Raw genomic sequence first — 14,764 nt, forward strand, 5'->3', positions numbered from 1 at the left:
CGTCGTTATTGGAGTCCTTTTACGAAAACGAACATGCATGGAACCTTGAGGATGAATCTGTTAACAGGTAATTTAAAACACAGGTTTCTTTAGGTTCAAGTCTGGACTTTGACTTTGCCACTCCAGAACGTGTATTTTGTTCATCTGAAACCATTCTGAAGTTGATTTACTTCTGTGTTTTGGATCATTGTCTTGTTGCAGCATCCATCCTCTTTTTTAGCTTCAACTGACTGGCATACGGCCTCAGGTTACTGCAAAACATCCTGATAAACTTTTGAAACATTCTTCCATTAATGACTGCAAGTTGTCCAGGCCCTGAGGCAGCAAAACAGCCCCAAAGCATGAAGCTCCCTCCACCATGCTTCACTGTGAGGAAGAGGTGTTGATGTTGGTGAGCTGTTCCAGTTTTCCTCCATACATTACACATTGTATGTTACTCCCAAACAATTCAATTTTGGTTTCATCAGTCCACAAAATATTTTACCAAAACTTCTTTGGAGTGTCCAACTGCCTTTTTGCGAACATTAAACGAGCAAACAATGTTTTTTTTTAGACAGCAGGGGCTTCCTCTGTGGAGTACTGCCATGAACACAATTCTTTGCCATAGTTTTACATATAGTTGATGTGTGCAGAGAGATATTGGACTGTGCAAGTGATTTTTGTAAGTCTTTGAAGACACGCTAGGGTTCTTTTTTACCTGAGTATTCTGCGCTGAACTCTTGGCATCATCTTTGGAGGACGGCCACTCTTTGGGAGAGAAGCAGAAGTGCTAAACGCTCTCCATTTGTAGACAACTTCTCTGACTGTCGATTGATAAACATCCAGACTTTTAGAGATGGTTTTGTATCCTTTCCCAGCTTTATACAAATCAACAATCCTTGATCACAGGTCTTAAGACAGCTCTTTTGACTGATTGTCACATCAGACAATGCTTTCCATCAAGACAATTCTTACCAGGGGTGTTTTTATAGTAGGAAGGGCAGCTTTAAACCACTCAGCAGTGATTGGGCACACACCTGACTTAAATCGTTTGGTAACAAATTGGTTTCAACTGCTCTTTAAGTCTCCTTAGGCAGAGGGTTCACTTACTTATTTTACCCCCTTCTGTCATTATTTGCATGCCATCCACATTAAAATATGAAAACCTATAAATGTTTGGGTGGTTTTCGTTAAAGCAGATACAGTTTTTTCATCTGTGTGATTTTGACAAAGATCAGATTACATTTGATGGCGATTTTATGCAGAAATGTGAGTAATTCCAAAAGGTTCAGATACTTTTCCCTACCACTATACATACAAATCATCAAAGATGAAATCATATAAAATTCTTCAAATTAGAGGAAATCTGAGATATTAAATTTTAAGAAAATGGCCACAGTAGCTATGATGTATGTTTGCCTTTCATAAGACTACAGCAACCAACCATTCTTAATTCAAATAATCTGTTTTCAAACCCTGATTTGAATTATGTATGGAAAATTTGTATCACCGTCCTGCTCCTCAGTGTATTGCATATACTGTAGCAGCTGATACCTTAAACCCGGTGGTAGAAGCCATTCAAAATGGGCCCCTTTATCGTATTTTTTTGGGTGTTGTTTTTGCAATACCTGATACAGATCTTCTTACATACTAGCACGCTCAAATTCAATTTGAGGATACAAACTTAGAAGTTAAAGTTTCAGAAGTGAGACTTTATTGATAAATCTTTTAAAACGTATCAACAACAGCAATGATTAATCACATTCTGACAATGTGCAAGAAGATTTCGGTGGAAAAGCTGGTGGCGGTTAAAATGTCATCTGTGTCCAGATTTCCCTCACCTTGAAAAGTTGTACACCGATGCACGCAAACATGAACTGGAGCAATGTTGTGACAATCATGATGTTTCCAATGGTCCTGATGGCCACAAACACACACTGGACCACATGCTGTGAGACACACAAACACACAAGGCTTTATCATCAAATCTCACACAGACTATCTAGGTGGATGCCTGGCAGCCTTTTTGAGCCGCATGCCTGTTTGCTTACTTTGAGGCCTTTGGCTCTGTTGATGGCCCTCAGAGGTCTGAGGACACGGAGGACCCTCAGGATCTTTACCACCGAGATGGCACTTGAACTGCACAGATGCATGCGCACACACACTCAGGACAAATAGCTGAATGCTGTATTTTTGCAGCACTTAGTTTTAGTTATCGCTCCGTGAAAAAGCAAGTGAGATTGCGCATGGAAATTTGCTGATCGTCGACAACTCAACAAAACAAAATGGGTACTGACTGCAGAAAGAAGGACACAAGTGACACACTGACGACAAGCAGATCAAGCAAGTTGAACCAGTTCCTGCAGAAGGACCCCTGGTGGAGAAACGCTCCGTGGACCGTCATCTGGCACAAAGACAAGAAGTGAGTAAGCAGGACCAACAATGCCACAAGCGATGTCACTTTCTCTCTCACCTTGAACAGGATTTCGACGGTGAAGATGGAGGTGAAGGCATAATCGGCATAACCCAGAACCTAAACACGCATGGCGTGATATCATCAGCATCAGATGGCGAGCCAAAACATTCATAGATGAAGTACTAAAGTGAGATGTGCAGAACATTTTTTTTGATTCTCCTTTCTTCTGCTATAATGAAAAAAAATGTTTATTGCAACAGGGTTACATTCATGTTATGGGACACAATTATTCATATTTGAAGTATTACATTTATCAAAACAAATATTGCATAGTCAGAAGAGACAGCAATGAAGGTAATAATACCAAAAAATCTTAAATTTTATTTGCCTTATATGAGATTTAATTTGGTCATTAGGGGGGCAGGACAAGAGAAAAAAAATCATTATAGGTGGTATTACGGACTAATTTGGTATTTTCAAGCATCCTTTTCTCTTACTTTTTTAGATTTGGTCTCAGGACAAGTAATTCAACTCCAGAAACTGCACGTTTTGTATGTGGGTTAATTAAAATTTGAAGAGTGAAATGTAAAATGTCATTCAATACTGGAATGACCCATTTCTGCTTCAAAGGGAACCTTGGACTTAAAGACTTGTAGGCTCTAATGAGCCACAATTGTTCTCTTTTACTAAAATATGTTATTAGAAACACATAAAATATTGCCATTTATTTAAAAATCTATAATATTTAGTACATGTTTTGACCTACGGAGGGCGCCATGTTTCAACCGTGAAATGGGTGCTCAGGGTGATGACAGATTGTCACTGTCACTCGACGAGAACTACCGGGTTACTGCAATTCCTTTTACGCGGCGAGATGTTCAACACATGCTCTCATCGGTTAAAAGCGGCGAGTACTTATTATTGGTGTTTTTATTGAGTTTTTTTATTACCTTTTCATTGCCTCAAAATACTTTTTGCATGTGTTTCCCTCTCATACTTTTAAGCATTTCGTTTTGTTGTGGTAGCTTTAAAGCAGATTGTTGATCTGTTGACCACATTAGTCACGTAGCATATTTAAACCACCCTTATTTGATATTACTATGTTTAAGTATTTTCTTCAGGCATCTTTAGTATGTTCTCTCATTATGCATCGAAACAAAACAAGCTGAAAGTGCACGGTAGTACTTTGGGTGTCAAATTTGCCTCTTTTAGGACGTTTCGCCAGTGTAACACATTTTAGCGGAACACCTTTTTTTTCATACTCTCGTCACGTCTCATCTCGTCTTTTCTGTTCATTTTGCTTTTGCTGCTCGTTTTGTGAAATATCGACAGTGCTGTCATGCTCGTTAATGTTCCTCTCAGGTTCAAATTGAAAGGGTTGAACAGATGACATGTTTATGTCGCTAGAGTCATACTCTGGAACCCCGGCAGCGTAACCATGTGACGTCACCGCCCTGCAATGTCAACAACAATGGCGACCTACTAGTTAAATTAATTTTACAAATTATATAAAAACGAGAACATCAAGAGTGGTTTCAATATCAAATTATTTTAACTCGAAATAACGTTTATCTTTTAAGAACTAAGTCTTTTTATCTGTGGATCCCTTTTAATGTGGGATTAATGAACTAAATAAATATATTTTTGGGATGGCAGGTTGGTACAAAATGTGGCGTTATTCTGGATTGGACAGATGTGACCCAGTAGCAAGTAGCATCAGCACCTGGAACTATACTTCTTACAGTAAACTCCTGGGGGAAAGTAGATGTGTTTGGCTTGTGTGAAAGATCCAGTTTGTGAATTGGCCTCTACATAAAGTACAAGCTGGTCATAAGAGTAGGCATACAAATTCACACACCAAGCTAACATCTGTCCAATTGCCGGGCTCGTTGCGTGAGCACAGCTGCTGCCGCTTGCCGTGTGCGGGCGCGTTTAGACTGGTGATTTTTCCGTCAGCCACTGACCCACTTCTGGAATAATCCGCTCAATCCACTGGCGTGGAGGCCCCCCACGACTCCTGCCTTTGATTACTATCTATGCTTGCTTTTTTAGTTGCTGTGAAGTGAGTTTTAAGTTGGGGCCCAGCGGCGCCCTTACATTGTTCCGGAATGAGTGCGCCCTAATTGGATCCTCAGCGGCCAGAGAGCACGAGCTGAGGATGATGAAGACCAGGATGAGGTTGGTGAAGATGTGGTGGTGGATCAGAGTGTGGCACGCCACTCGGATGCTGGAGACAAACACACAAAACACACGTCATGGGACATCTTTATGAAACAAACTAAAGGACACTTTAGACTGTAAATGATTGCTGCCTACCCTCCCAGTCAAAATGAATTGGATATCCATCGCCGTCAATGGCAGGCATCGACTTCAAATATAGTAGCTATTCCTAAATATTTAAAATGAAACTGTTCCTTATACATCTTTTGTGAATCTTCTCTACTTTATATTGAATACAACTGAACTGTATTTGATAAATAGACTGTCATGGCTTATTAAAAGGATTCAGTCAATCATTTGCGTACCACTAGAGGGCGCCGCTGTCCTACTGGGAGTACTCGCACCGCACTTTGTGAACCATTGCTTTAGACCAGTGGCGGATGCTGGTCTTTCAATGAGGGGAAACTCAAGGTGTGTCCGCCTGTGTGTGCTTTGTGACAGTGGAGGGGCTCAGCGTTACCCGCTGTTCGGTAGGGACAAAAAGTGCAGAGCGATAAGAGTCAGTCTCCAAACACAAGTAGCTACAAAAAAAAAAAAAATGGAATGGAAGCACAATTTTTCGGGAGTTGTTTTTAAAAAAGAAAGTGTTGCTAGGATGTCGCAGTTTAACTCAGAACAACAGAATAAAAATTTTAAAATGCTACCACAGACATTTCCAGCACAATAACTGATTCGCTCATTTCGCCGTCAATTTAAGAAGGATTCAGCCTTAGACAGATCATCTAATCATCATGCATAAAGTGCGTAGTCCAGGCTGGCTAAGCTCCACACACTGTCCATAGACCTCAGAGACGCAGAGCGTCCGATGCACGAGATAAACCCAACCTTTAGCCAATGACATGTCTCATTTCGCTCTCGCTCTCAACTCTAGAGATTCAGCGCAGGCTGCACTTTTTAAAGGACTGTGAAGCTGCACCAATGAATGAAAAGCAAGCTGCATCGTAACAAGTGATAAGAAGCTAATTCTGAACAAAAGTTGCGCGTGTTGTAGCGTATATTTAGTGAATGACATGTACACGAAACAGAATACAGTACATTTCATCACTTATTTTTTGACACTTTAGGGGAAAGTGACCTTCTCTTGCAGTCTTAGAGCAATTGCCACTGCTTCAGACTAATATGACGTTGAAACCTGGTTGGGTGTCAGTGCGCGCCATCTGCCAGGTGCAGATTGCACTGTCGACACATCATGGCTATTGGGAAGCTTTTTTAATTGGCTTCAGATGTTGTAAAAATTGATTACTCTGAATGGCAGTGACTAGCGAATAAGCGTACGAGACAAGAGGAAGAAGTGACCAAAAAAAAGAAATGGCTACCATATGGAATGTCTAAAAATTTTGCTCATTTACACCCACTACTTTTAATTTCAAAGGTACATCATGGCTACAGGGATGATAGAGGGCAAAGATTATTTGGAAAAACTTGGATTTGAAATCTAAACAATGAAATCTAAACTAGATTAAAATCTAAATGAAATCTGAACTGTGGTTATATCAATTCATGTTTGGGTTTTTTTGCATAATAATAATTATTTTATACTTGACTGACTTGCCAACGTGGAAGTCGGTAAAACGTCGGTCACATTGGCTGACGTCAGTTTGGTCTATAGTTGTTTTAATGAAAAAGACAACAACTAGTATAAATCACCTTCATGTAAAAGACGGCCGCCCAAAATATTTAAGTTTGAAAATGTCAGGTTTCTTGGACCTCTGACAATGGGAAAATAATGTTTAGACTAAAAATAATTAAAAAAAATAATAATCCCACTTAGGGGCACCGCCATTTTGTGATGTCAGTTAAACCCACGCAGAAAAACACTGATTAACTCGAACACAGGTGCACAGGAGAATCAATATTACCATATTGGCCCTGATTATAAGACGATCCCTCTTTTTCAAGACTCAAGGTTGATAAAAAGACTTTTGGAACACCAAATCATTTTTTATACAAAAAATAATTACAGTACATCTGAAACAAATTATTATAACGATATATTTGAGAGAAAAAGCATGTTATTTTGCCTCATTCAAATCTTAATATCTGAACATGTAAATATGTAAACTAAAGTGCAATCACATTCGTAAATGAATGGCTTCTGGTTTTTGAAATGTAAATAAACCAATCTATTGTGATCAAACAACAAAATTAACCGTCAAAGTGAAGTCTAACTGTAACTGTAGTCTTGAAACAAATCTGAATAAGGAAAAACATTCCAATTAAATAATGCAAACTGGTTAAACTTGAGAGTAGCTGAGATCTATCATGACAGAACATCGCTTCAATGATATCTGGTGCCATCTAGCGTTGTGAATGCGTATAACGTCTAGACTGCGAATATAAGCCGACCCCCACTTTTTTAGTCTTATTTCAATGCAAAAAACACCGTCTTATATTCGGGCCAATACGGTGCTGACATCATGAAGAACATTTGATTGGCTAAAATGTCTGCCCACACTAATGGCAGCAACTTCCAGGCTCTTATTTACATTTCTCTCCATTGTTTAACATCAGAAAAATGAAACTGTATGCTGAGGGTCACTAGTGTTGTTGTGACGCGTCTTTGTCAGCAGATGGGTGAAGGCGTGACTCACCTGTCAGATTGACTGACGAAGGCGCAAGTGTTTGCAAAAACATGTCAGGTAATTAAATCACCAACTATTGTCTGGGATAAAAGAAAAAATCGACTAATCAATAAGGGTAGACAAAAAGAACTCGATACAACTAGTTTCCATAGTGTCTGTGCGTTACTATTTTGTTATTGCCTAATAATGTATGTAGAATGAAGACTAGTGAAGTCATGTACGAAGAGCATTTTGAAAAAAAATGTTAGAAAGGTTCCCACTACGCGTTTGTTTCCATGGTAACCGCTCATAGTTACTTCCTGTTTTGGTCTTGAGTCACACCCGCTAAGTGTTTTGGGACTGAGACAGGAGAGAGGATCGCGGGTGCACATTCGAGCCGAGTGCAGCCACCTGAAACCTTGAAATGTGCGAAGGAATGTTGATCTGTGTGCGTCCATGAATGTACGTGAGTATTTTTCCTTCATTTTGGAGGGTTCCAGCGATGGGTTTGAGCTGTTACATGAGCGGCCGTTTCGTAGCTTTGCCGCTGGAGCGGCGGGTAGTCCTCGCTCCCGGTCGTCCTTGCCAAGTCAGCGAGTATTGTTTACATCATACTCGTGTTGCGCATTTATGCCGTGAGTTGACGTGTTCATTTAGCATCTTTGGGATGTGATGCAAGTCCAATTGAGTGTAAAGTGCTTAGTTGCCGTCAGGTGAGATGTGCGAGGGAATGTTGATCTGTGTGCGTCCATGAATGTACGTGAGTATTTTTCCTTCATTTTGGAGGGTTCCAGCGATGGGTTTGAGCCGCTACATGCGTGGCCGTTTCGTAGCTTTGCCGTTGCAGCAGCGGGTAGTCCTCGCTACCGGTCGTCCTCGCCAAGTTAGCGAGTTTTGTTTACATCATATTCGCTTTGCGCATTCATGCCATTAGTTGACGTGTTCATTTAGCATCTTTGGGATTTGATGCAAATCCGATTGAGTGTAAAGTGCTTAGTTACCGTCACGTTTTGTGGCCAAATTGACCGTCTGTGTGTATGGCGTAATTCCGGGTTATGCGCGCACGTTCGCGGCCGCCCCCACCTTTGTGATTATTGCACTGTGCAGTTCATTTGTGTGTTGTTGATTATTCTGCAGTCAATTTGCATTGTTTTACATTGGCACCGATATGCTGTTAAGTCCAACCCCAAACCCCTAATCAGAATTTTTGACATTAGGCTTCATCTTTGAGTTAGTGGGGGTTTAATTAGTCGGTGGAGTTGATTTCAACAAATTCCATTCAGTTTGTCAGTTATTTGTTAGTTTCAAGCTCAGCTGGCGTGAGTCACTGGTGGTTGAAATCAACTCCATCCACTAATTAAACCCCCGCTAACTCGAAGTTAAGCCTTATGTGAAAAATTCTTATCTTCCCCTTGAAATCAAATTAACGGAAAGGCAATTACATGCGATGACATTTTTATGTTCTTATGTTGAGGCAGCAAAGGGAGAAAACTGGGACAAAGTAACCGATAAATTACTTTTAAAGGAACTGAGTTACTTTGATTATATAGTAAGGGTGTAACGGTACATGTATTTGTATTGAACCATTTCGTTACATGGTGCTCGGCTCAGAACGGTGGCATACTGAACGAGTTTCTGACGTAATGTAACCCTTACTTTTCGAGGCTGTGAGCCGATCGGGTTACAGTTTCTTTGTGTAGATTATATTTACTTCATCTTCTCTACTATAATGAGGACCAACATGGTAGGACAGTATAACCCAGAAACATCAACGGCGCGACAACGTGGCCGCCGCGAGAACGCAGTGAAACGCGGGCGTTAAAGTCAATCAGCCAATACACACCAGTCGTAGTGCGGCCGCGTGTTAGACGCGTCCCAGAAGCTGCTCAACACGACGCACGCGAAAAGAACGGCAGAGTTTATTATTTGACGCGAGACGCGACCCTCCTGCGTCAATACTACTACCAGTAGCTAGGATCGGGCAGACTGGATGTCACTCGTGTAAAAATACGGTGGATCCGGTCGATTTTCAAACTAATATGCAATCGTAACCCACTTTTTGAGTCCAACAGATCTCTTGAGTGGTAGATTGGGGAACAGTTGACTTGTCTTTGTTGATTTACTGCTGTCTTCTCTGCTATAATAATAACCAACACGGCCCCGTGCTCAATACAAAACCCTCCAACCACAATAAAATAAGTAGGAACTAATATTCACATAGGAACTAAAGTTATACAACATAAAATATACAATATAAATGAATACTACATCACCTTTGCAAAATATAAACACATAATAAAATAAATAATAGCCCAGTTAAATAAAATAAATTGAAATGAGCTAAAGCACCTGTAATTAAATAATAAAAATACACAGATCCTGCTTACACAATGAAATTGATTAATTTCTGCGTGGCGCTTTAACTTGAGAAAATCCACCAATAAAGCTGTTGAAAACCGTTCATAAGAAAAAAAAATATTCATTGTGGCATTACATTTGTGAAATACATGTTAAAATCTTTGTCATTGGGATTGCTTTTCTCTGTAGCACAGGACTTCTTTTTTCTTCTTTCTTTCAGAAAGAAAGCTGACCAATACGCGGGGTCTGAAAGGCAAATTGTTGTTGGATTATCTTTAAATACCCGCTACTTTTTGAGCAGAATTCTAGCTTTGCATAGGCTAATGTTCCCATGGTTGAACGCACAAAGGTGTGTAATAAACAACTAGCACATTTATATTTTGCATTTTGTTTTCTTACTGTTCCGAAAATGAACCGAACTGTGACCTCAAAACCGAGGTACGTACCGAACCGAGATTTTTGTCTAACGTTACACCCCTATTATATAGGAATCAGTAAAGTAACTAGATTCCTTTTTTTTAGGTGTAATCAGTTATCAGTAATTAAATTATTTTTTCAAGTAATCTCTGACAACACTGCTACTCAATATATTATACGAGACACTTTTTTTTGGGATACACATGAGAAAGGTGTTGTCTTTCACTATAAGGTGAAGAGGAAGTCAAACTCACGGGTTCGTCTTGCTGAGGCAGAAGAACGCGCTGCCCTCTGGGATGGGCAAAACCTTTTCCTTAGGCGGAGCCAGGTCAGCCATCTTCAGTTGCACGCCTCCGTCTGAAGGGAGGCCAAAAATGATATGTCTGCGATGTCATCATGATGTCATGTCAGGCTAATGACTTCATGACTACTGCATGACATCATCTCACCAGCTTTGCCTTCTGGGTGCTCTTCCTCTTCCTTGTACTCACTCGCACATGGTAACACACACGCAAACGGTCACATGCGATGGTCACACATGGTAACACACTGATGGTAACACACTTGCTATCACACGGATCTTAACACCCACTTGGTTATATGAACAAATTTTATGACATCATCTCACCATCTTCGCCTTCCGGAAGCTCTTCTTCTTCCTCATACTCTGTGTCCTCGTCAATGTCCACCTACGGGCACAAAGTTAAACGAAGAAGCCACAGAGAAATAGAGTCACCACCTTGATCATCACCTTCACTTCCTTGTCCTCCTCCGTTCCTTCACCCTCAGCGCCTTCCGTCTTCTTTCTGCATGGAGGACAAGACGAGCAGCAGATTGTCAAATACTTACAGCTGGTCATTTTCCTGTCAGCACTTACTCTTTTGCCTTGTCGTCTCCGTCCCCTCCAGCCAAATTGTCCACAGCAATGGCCAAGAAGACATTCAGCAGGATGTCTGTGGCTCGTTAAGAACGTACAGGATTTTCCTGGCTCAAATTGTTCTAATCATCTCTCCCCCTAGCTCAAAATACTTTTTAAGTAGTTCTTAAACTGTTGTCTTTGTCTTAAATTGTATATTAGACCAGAACAGTGGTTCTCAAATGGTGGTACAAGTACCATTAGCGGTGATTATCGCTGCCAACTCTTCCAGTCAAAATGGATAGGACGTCAGTGGTAGCCAATGAGTTATTGTTGGCCATGACTGTGATACTCTGAGAGCCAAGTATTCTTTATGGTGGTTCTTGCTGTAAAATGTTTGAAAGCCACTGGACTAGAACACCATATTTAATTTAATAATTAAAAAAAAAAAAAAAAAAGGGCAAATAACTGTGGCCTGCCTTAGGAATCTTCTCTTGATCCCGTTTGTCTGGTCACAAACAACAAGAGGACATGGCAAAGGATACAGTTTCCGCATATGAAGAGAATGACAAAGTATATGCAGACAATCATCCCCGGAAAAACAGGGCCACCGTAAGCCATGATCCCATCGTACATCACTACATTCCAGTCCTCGCCTGTCAGGATCTGCAATACACAGTCGGATTATCCTAAATCAGCAACACGCAGCCGAACTAGACAAATCTTACAATGTTGCAGTACGTGTAAAAATCTACAGTACATCTAAGATAGCGAGCCATTTTTTTGTGTGTGTGTGTGTGTGTTTGGAATAAAAATATTTGGGGGCTGGGGGGCAAACCTGGCAACCCACCATTATCCTGTGATATCAGTTGAGTGGACACCTCATGTAAACCGATTACGGGGGAAACCCCATGTTATTATAGGGAAACAATTTTTGTTGCGTTAGGACTGACAGCCGTGTTTAAATAAAGTTTTGGTGCAGAATCAAAATTTTTTTTGATTAGTTTTTTTTCACTACAAGATCTGTTTCCATACTAGTATATACTGTATATATGGCGGAAAACACTCAGGTGACTTGAAGTTCCGCTCTTAATGCAAATTTCAAAATTGTCCAATATGCATGTGTGATACATCATTGGAAAGCATAAAATCTCAATTTTCTGAGGGAAAAACATTTTTGAACAGGAGGGCATTGAAAAAAAAGTTTAAACCCCCCTAACTCAAGATGAGAGAGCATATAATTAAAGACACCATGATTTTAACGAGATATTTTTGCGTACTTACCTTATTTTGAGCCAAAAACTCTGCATAGCATATATCACCGAGTGTCAAGACACTGTTGTGAATGGCCACAGCCGGACATATATGGATTGTATGGGTGAAACAGGGTAATATAACAAGTGTCGCAATGCAGAAATTGCAGACATCAAGGAGAGGTCGAGGTTTAAATTTTCAAATATTTACCCTTTTTAAACGTTTTTTTTTTCTTTCTTTCTTTTTTTCTCCGTTTGGATCGATTATATATCATCTAAAATATCGGGGAAAATGCGACAGTAACAAAAAAAATACAATTAAGCGATAACTATGAGGTAGGTATCCGTGACACTATTCTTTTCATTTTGACATAATTTGTTTAAAAGTTTAAAATATGCGAGTGAATAATTTTTAAAGTCGTTTTTTTTTTTTTTTAACTAAATAGACATCTATTAATTATTCTAAGCTAAAAATGATAATAGACATTTAAAATACTAAATATAATTACTTCCGTTCTTTTATGACTGGGTTGAAACAAAAGCAGTTGCACGGTGTCTGTAAACGGAGGGCTCCAGGGTAAAACGGACAAATTAAAAATATTTCGTAAGCTTAATGCGCCATGAAACTGCTATGGCAGCATATAGATATACTGTTCTATCAAACAAAACAGTTCTTTTGGCTGCTGAAATACAGCAGTTTCTTTTAAAGAGGGGTGTAAGAGCAGAGACTGCTTTTTCAGCCTTGTATGTGTTTTTCGCCATATATATACTGTATATGTACTGTATATACTGCACTTAACATACAATATGTGCTTGACCAATATTGACCAACAATAAAATATGAAAGAAAAAGGCATTACTGCAATGTTTATTTAACACTGTTATGTTTTTTTTTTTCAAAGAATGACAAATTAGAAGATTACTGCACTTTTTAAAATCAATGTTATCTTATTCATCATAAATACCTAACTCAACAGATTTGTTTTGAAATTATTACTAGTGTTATTGAATTTGGATTTAAAGATTACATTTTGGATCAAAAGAAAAAGAGGGATGACATCATGCAAGGTCTACAACTCAAAGATAAGCGACACAATAAGGATGGCTGAGAACTTCAAACAAGCTAACTGAACATCACATCTTAGGAAACTGATTTCTGGTGAAACATGAAACACGCTTCATGTCAGTTAAGAATTGAAAATTATTTCAGTGATTGTAATTTCATTACCACAACCGAGATCACAAGCGAGGTTACCTGGAAACAGGTAAGTAGCGCCTGTGGGAAAGCGTCGAAGGTGCTGCGCTTGGTCTGTGTCTCGTCAAAGTTGAACTTGCCGCCAAAGAGCTGCATGCCCAGGAGAGCGAAGATAATCAAGAAGAGGAAGAGAAGTAGCAGAAGCGAGGCAATGGACTTCATGGAGTTGAGCAGAGATGCCACCAGGTTAGACAGAGCTGTCCAATGGCTGCATAGAGATAGCAGTCAACAGTGGTTGGGGGTGAAGTAAAAATACCTCATTTCTGCACTGAAACAATAATTATTTCAACATACTGAGCCAGGTGCATAAATTTGGACTCCCTTGTTGTTTCTAAATTTGATTACCTGAAGCAGTTATTAGAACACAAATTTGGTTTGGTTAGCTCATTGACCTTGACCATGCATGACCTACATGCACAGGTGAAACCAATCATGAGAAAGAGTATTTAAGATGGCCATTTGAAGATGTTTCTCCTTTTTGCATGTTCTCTAAAGAGGGGCATTGTGGGAGACTCAAAACAACTCTCATATGACCTTAAAACAAAGATTGTTCAACATAATTGTTTAGGGGAAGGATTTAAAAAAAGCTAACAAAGATTCCAGCTGTCAGTTTCCACTGTGAGGAAAAGGACCACCACATACAAAGTTCTAGTTAAGGCATAAGCGAAGGATAGAGAGAACAGGTAAATTCCACCTTCAGACCAACTCCAAAGACCTAAAATGTTCAACTATTCACCGCACATTGCACAAGGAGATGCTGTATGCTGGATGTAAGGCAGAAGAAGCTTATTTGGGCAATCCATCTTATTTTGGAACAAGATACTGTGGACTGATTAATCTAAAATTGAGTTACAAGACAAACACTTCCTACCTATGCAAAATTTAGTGGTGGTTCCATGTGTGTTCGATTTTGGGCAGAGTGGCCATGCATGCACTACCAATCTTGTTCAAGTTTGCATGGATTCCAATCAATATCAGCAGATTCTTGAGAACAATGTTCAAGAATCACTGACGAAGTTGAAGTTGCGTTGGATACTTGAATTTGTATACTTCCACAAAAATACGACCCCAAACATTACCCAAAATCTGCAGGAGCATTTTTTCAGAAGAAAAGGTACATTTTTTTTGGAATGGCCATCTTAGTCCCCAAATCTGAATACTGTATTGTTGAAGCCTTTGGTGTGATTTAAAGCGAGCTGTTCATGTTCAGAAATTATCAAAGATGACTAAACTGCAAAATGTTTTGGTCCAAAATACCTTCAACGAGAATCCTTTAGAGCAGTGCTTCTCAAATATTTTCTGTTACGCCCTCCCAGGAAGACGTAAACGTTCTGCGCCCCTCCCAACTCTCTGCCGCCACTTTAAATATACAATAGTATCATTTGTCTATAAAATTCTTATTATAATAAGTACACCTCTGCATAATATTTTAATATTAAAGAAAAAAGT

General features: G+C 39.6%; 1 protein-coding gene across 2 annotated transcripts in view; it reads right to left on the reverse strand.

Moving 5' to 3' along the window:
- Nucleotides 1–14,764, reverse strand: part of cacna1fb (calcium channel, voltage-dependent, L type, alpha 1F subunit) — a 46,129-nt gene that overhangs the window by 11,309 nt on the left and 20,056 nt on the right. Inside the window, exons 16-26 of one of the 2 annotated variants that reach the window (XM_057821978.1) lie at nt 13,316–13,523; nt 11,353–11,473; nt 10,829–10,904; nt 10,703–10,757; nt 10,580–10,640; nt 10,206–10,308; nt 4,493–4,622; nt 2,453–2,512; nt 2,277–2,383; nt 2,031–2,118; nt 1,821–1,928 (exon numbers count right to left, since the gene is read on the reverse strand). In XM_057821978.1, the coding sequence (XP_057677961.1) occupies nt 1,821–1,928; nt 2,031–2,118; nt 2,277–2,383; nt 2,453–2,512; nt 4,493–4,622; nt 10,206–10,308; nt 10,580–10,640; nt 10,703–10,757; nt 10,829–10,904; nt 11,353–11,473; nt 13,316–13,523 (1,117 nt within the window). Of the gene's footprint in view, nt 1–1,820; nt 1,929–2,030; nt 2,119–2,276; nt 2,513–4,492; nt 4,623–10,205; nt 10,309–10,579; nt 10,641–10,702; nt 10,758–10,828; nt 10,905–11,352; nt 11,474–13,315; nt 13,524–14,764 lie in introns of both variants that reach the window. The other variant, XM_057821979.1, reaches the window with a different exon arrangement.

This window comes from Corythoichthys intestinalis, chromosome 2 (assembly GCF_030265065.1).
Source record: "Corythoichthys intestinalis isolate RoL2023-P3 chromosome 2, ASM3026506v1, whole genome shotgun sequence".
Classification (NCBI taxonomy): domain Eukaryota; kingdom Metazoa; phylum Chordata; class Actinopteri; order Syngnathiformes; family Syngnathidae; genus Corythoichthys; species Corythoichthys intestinalis.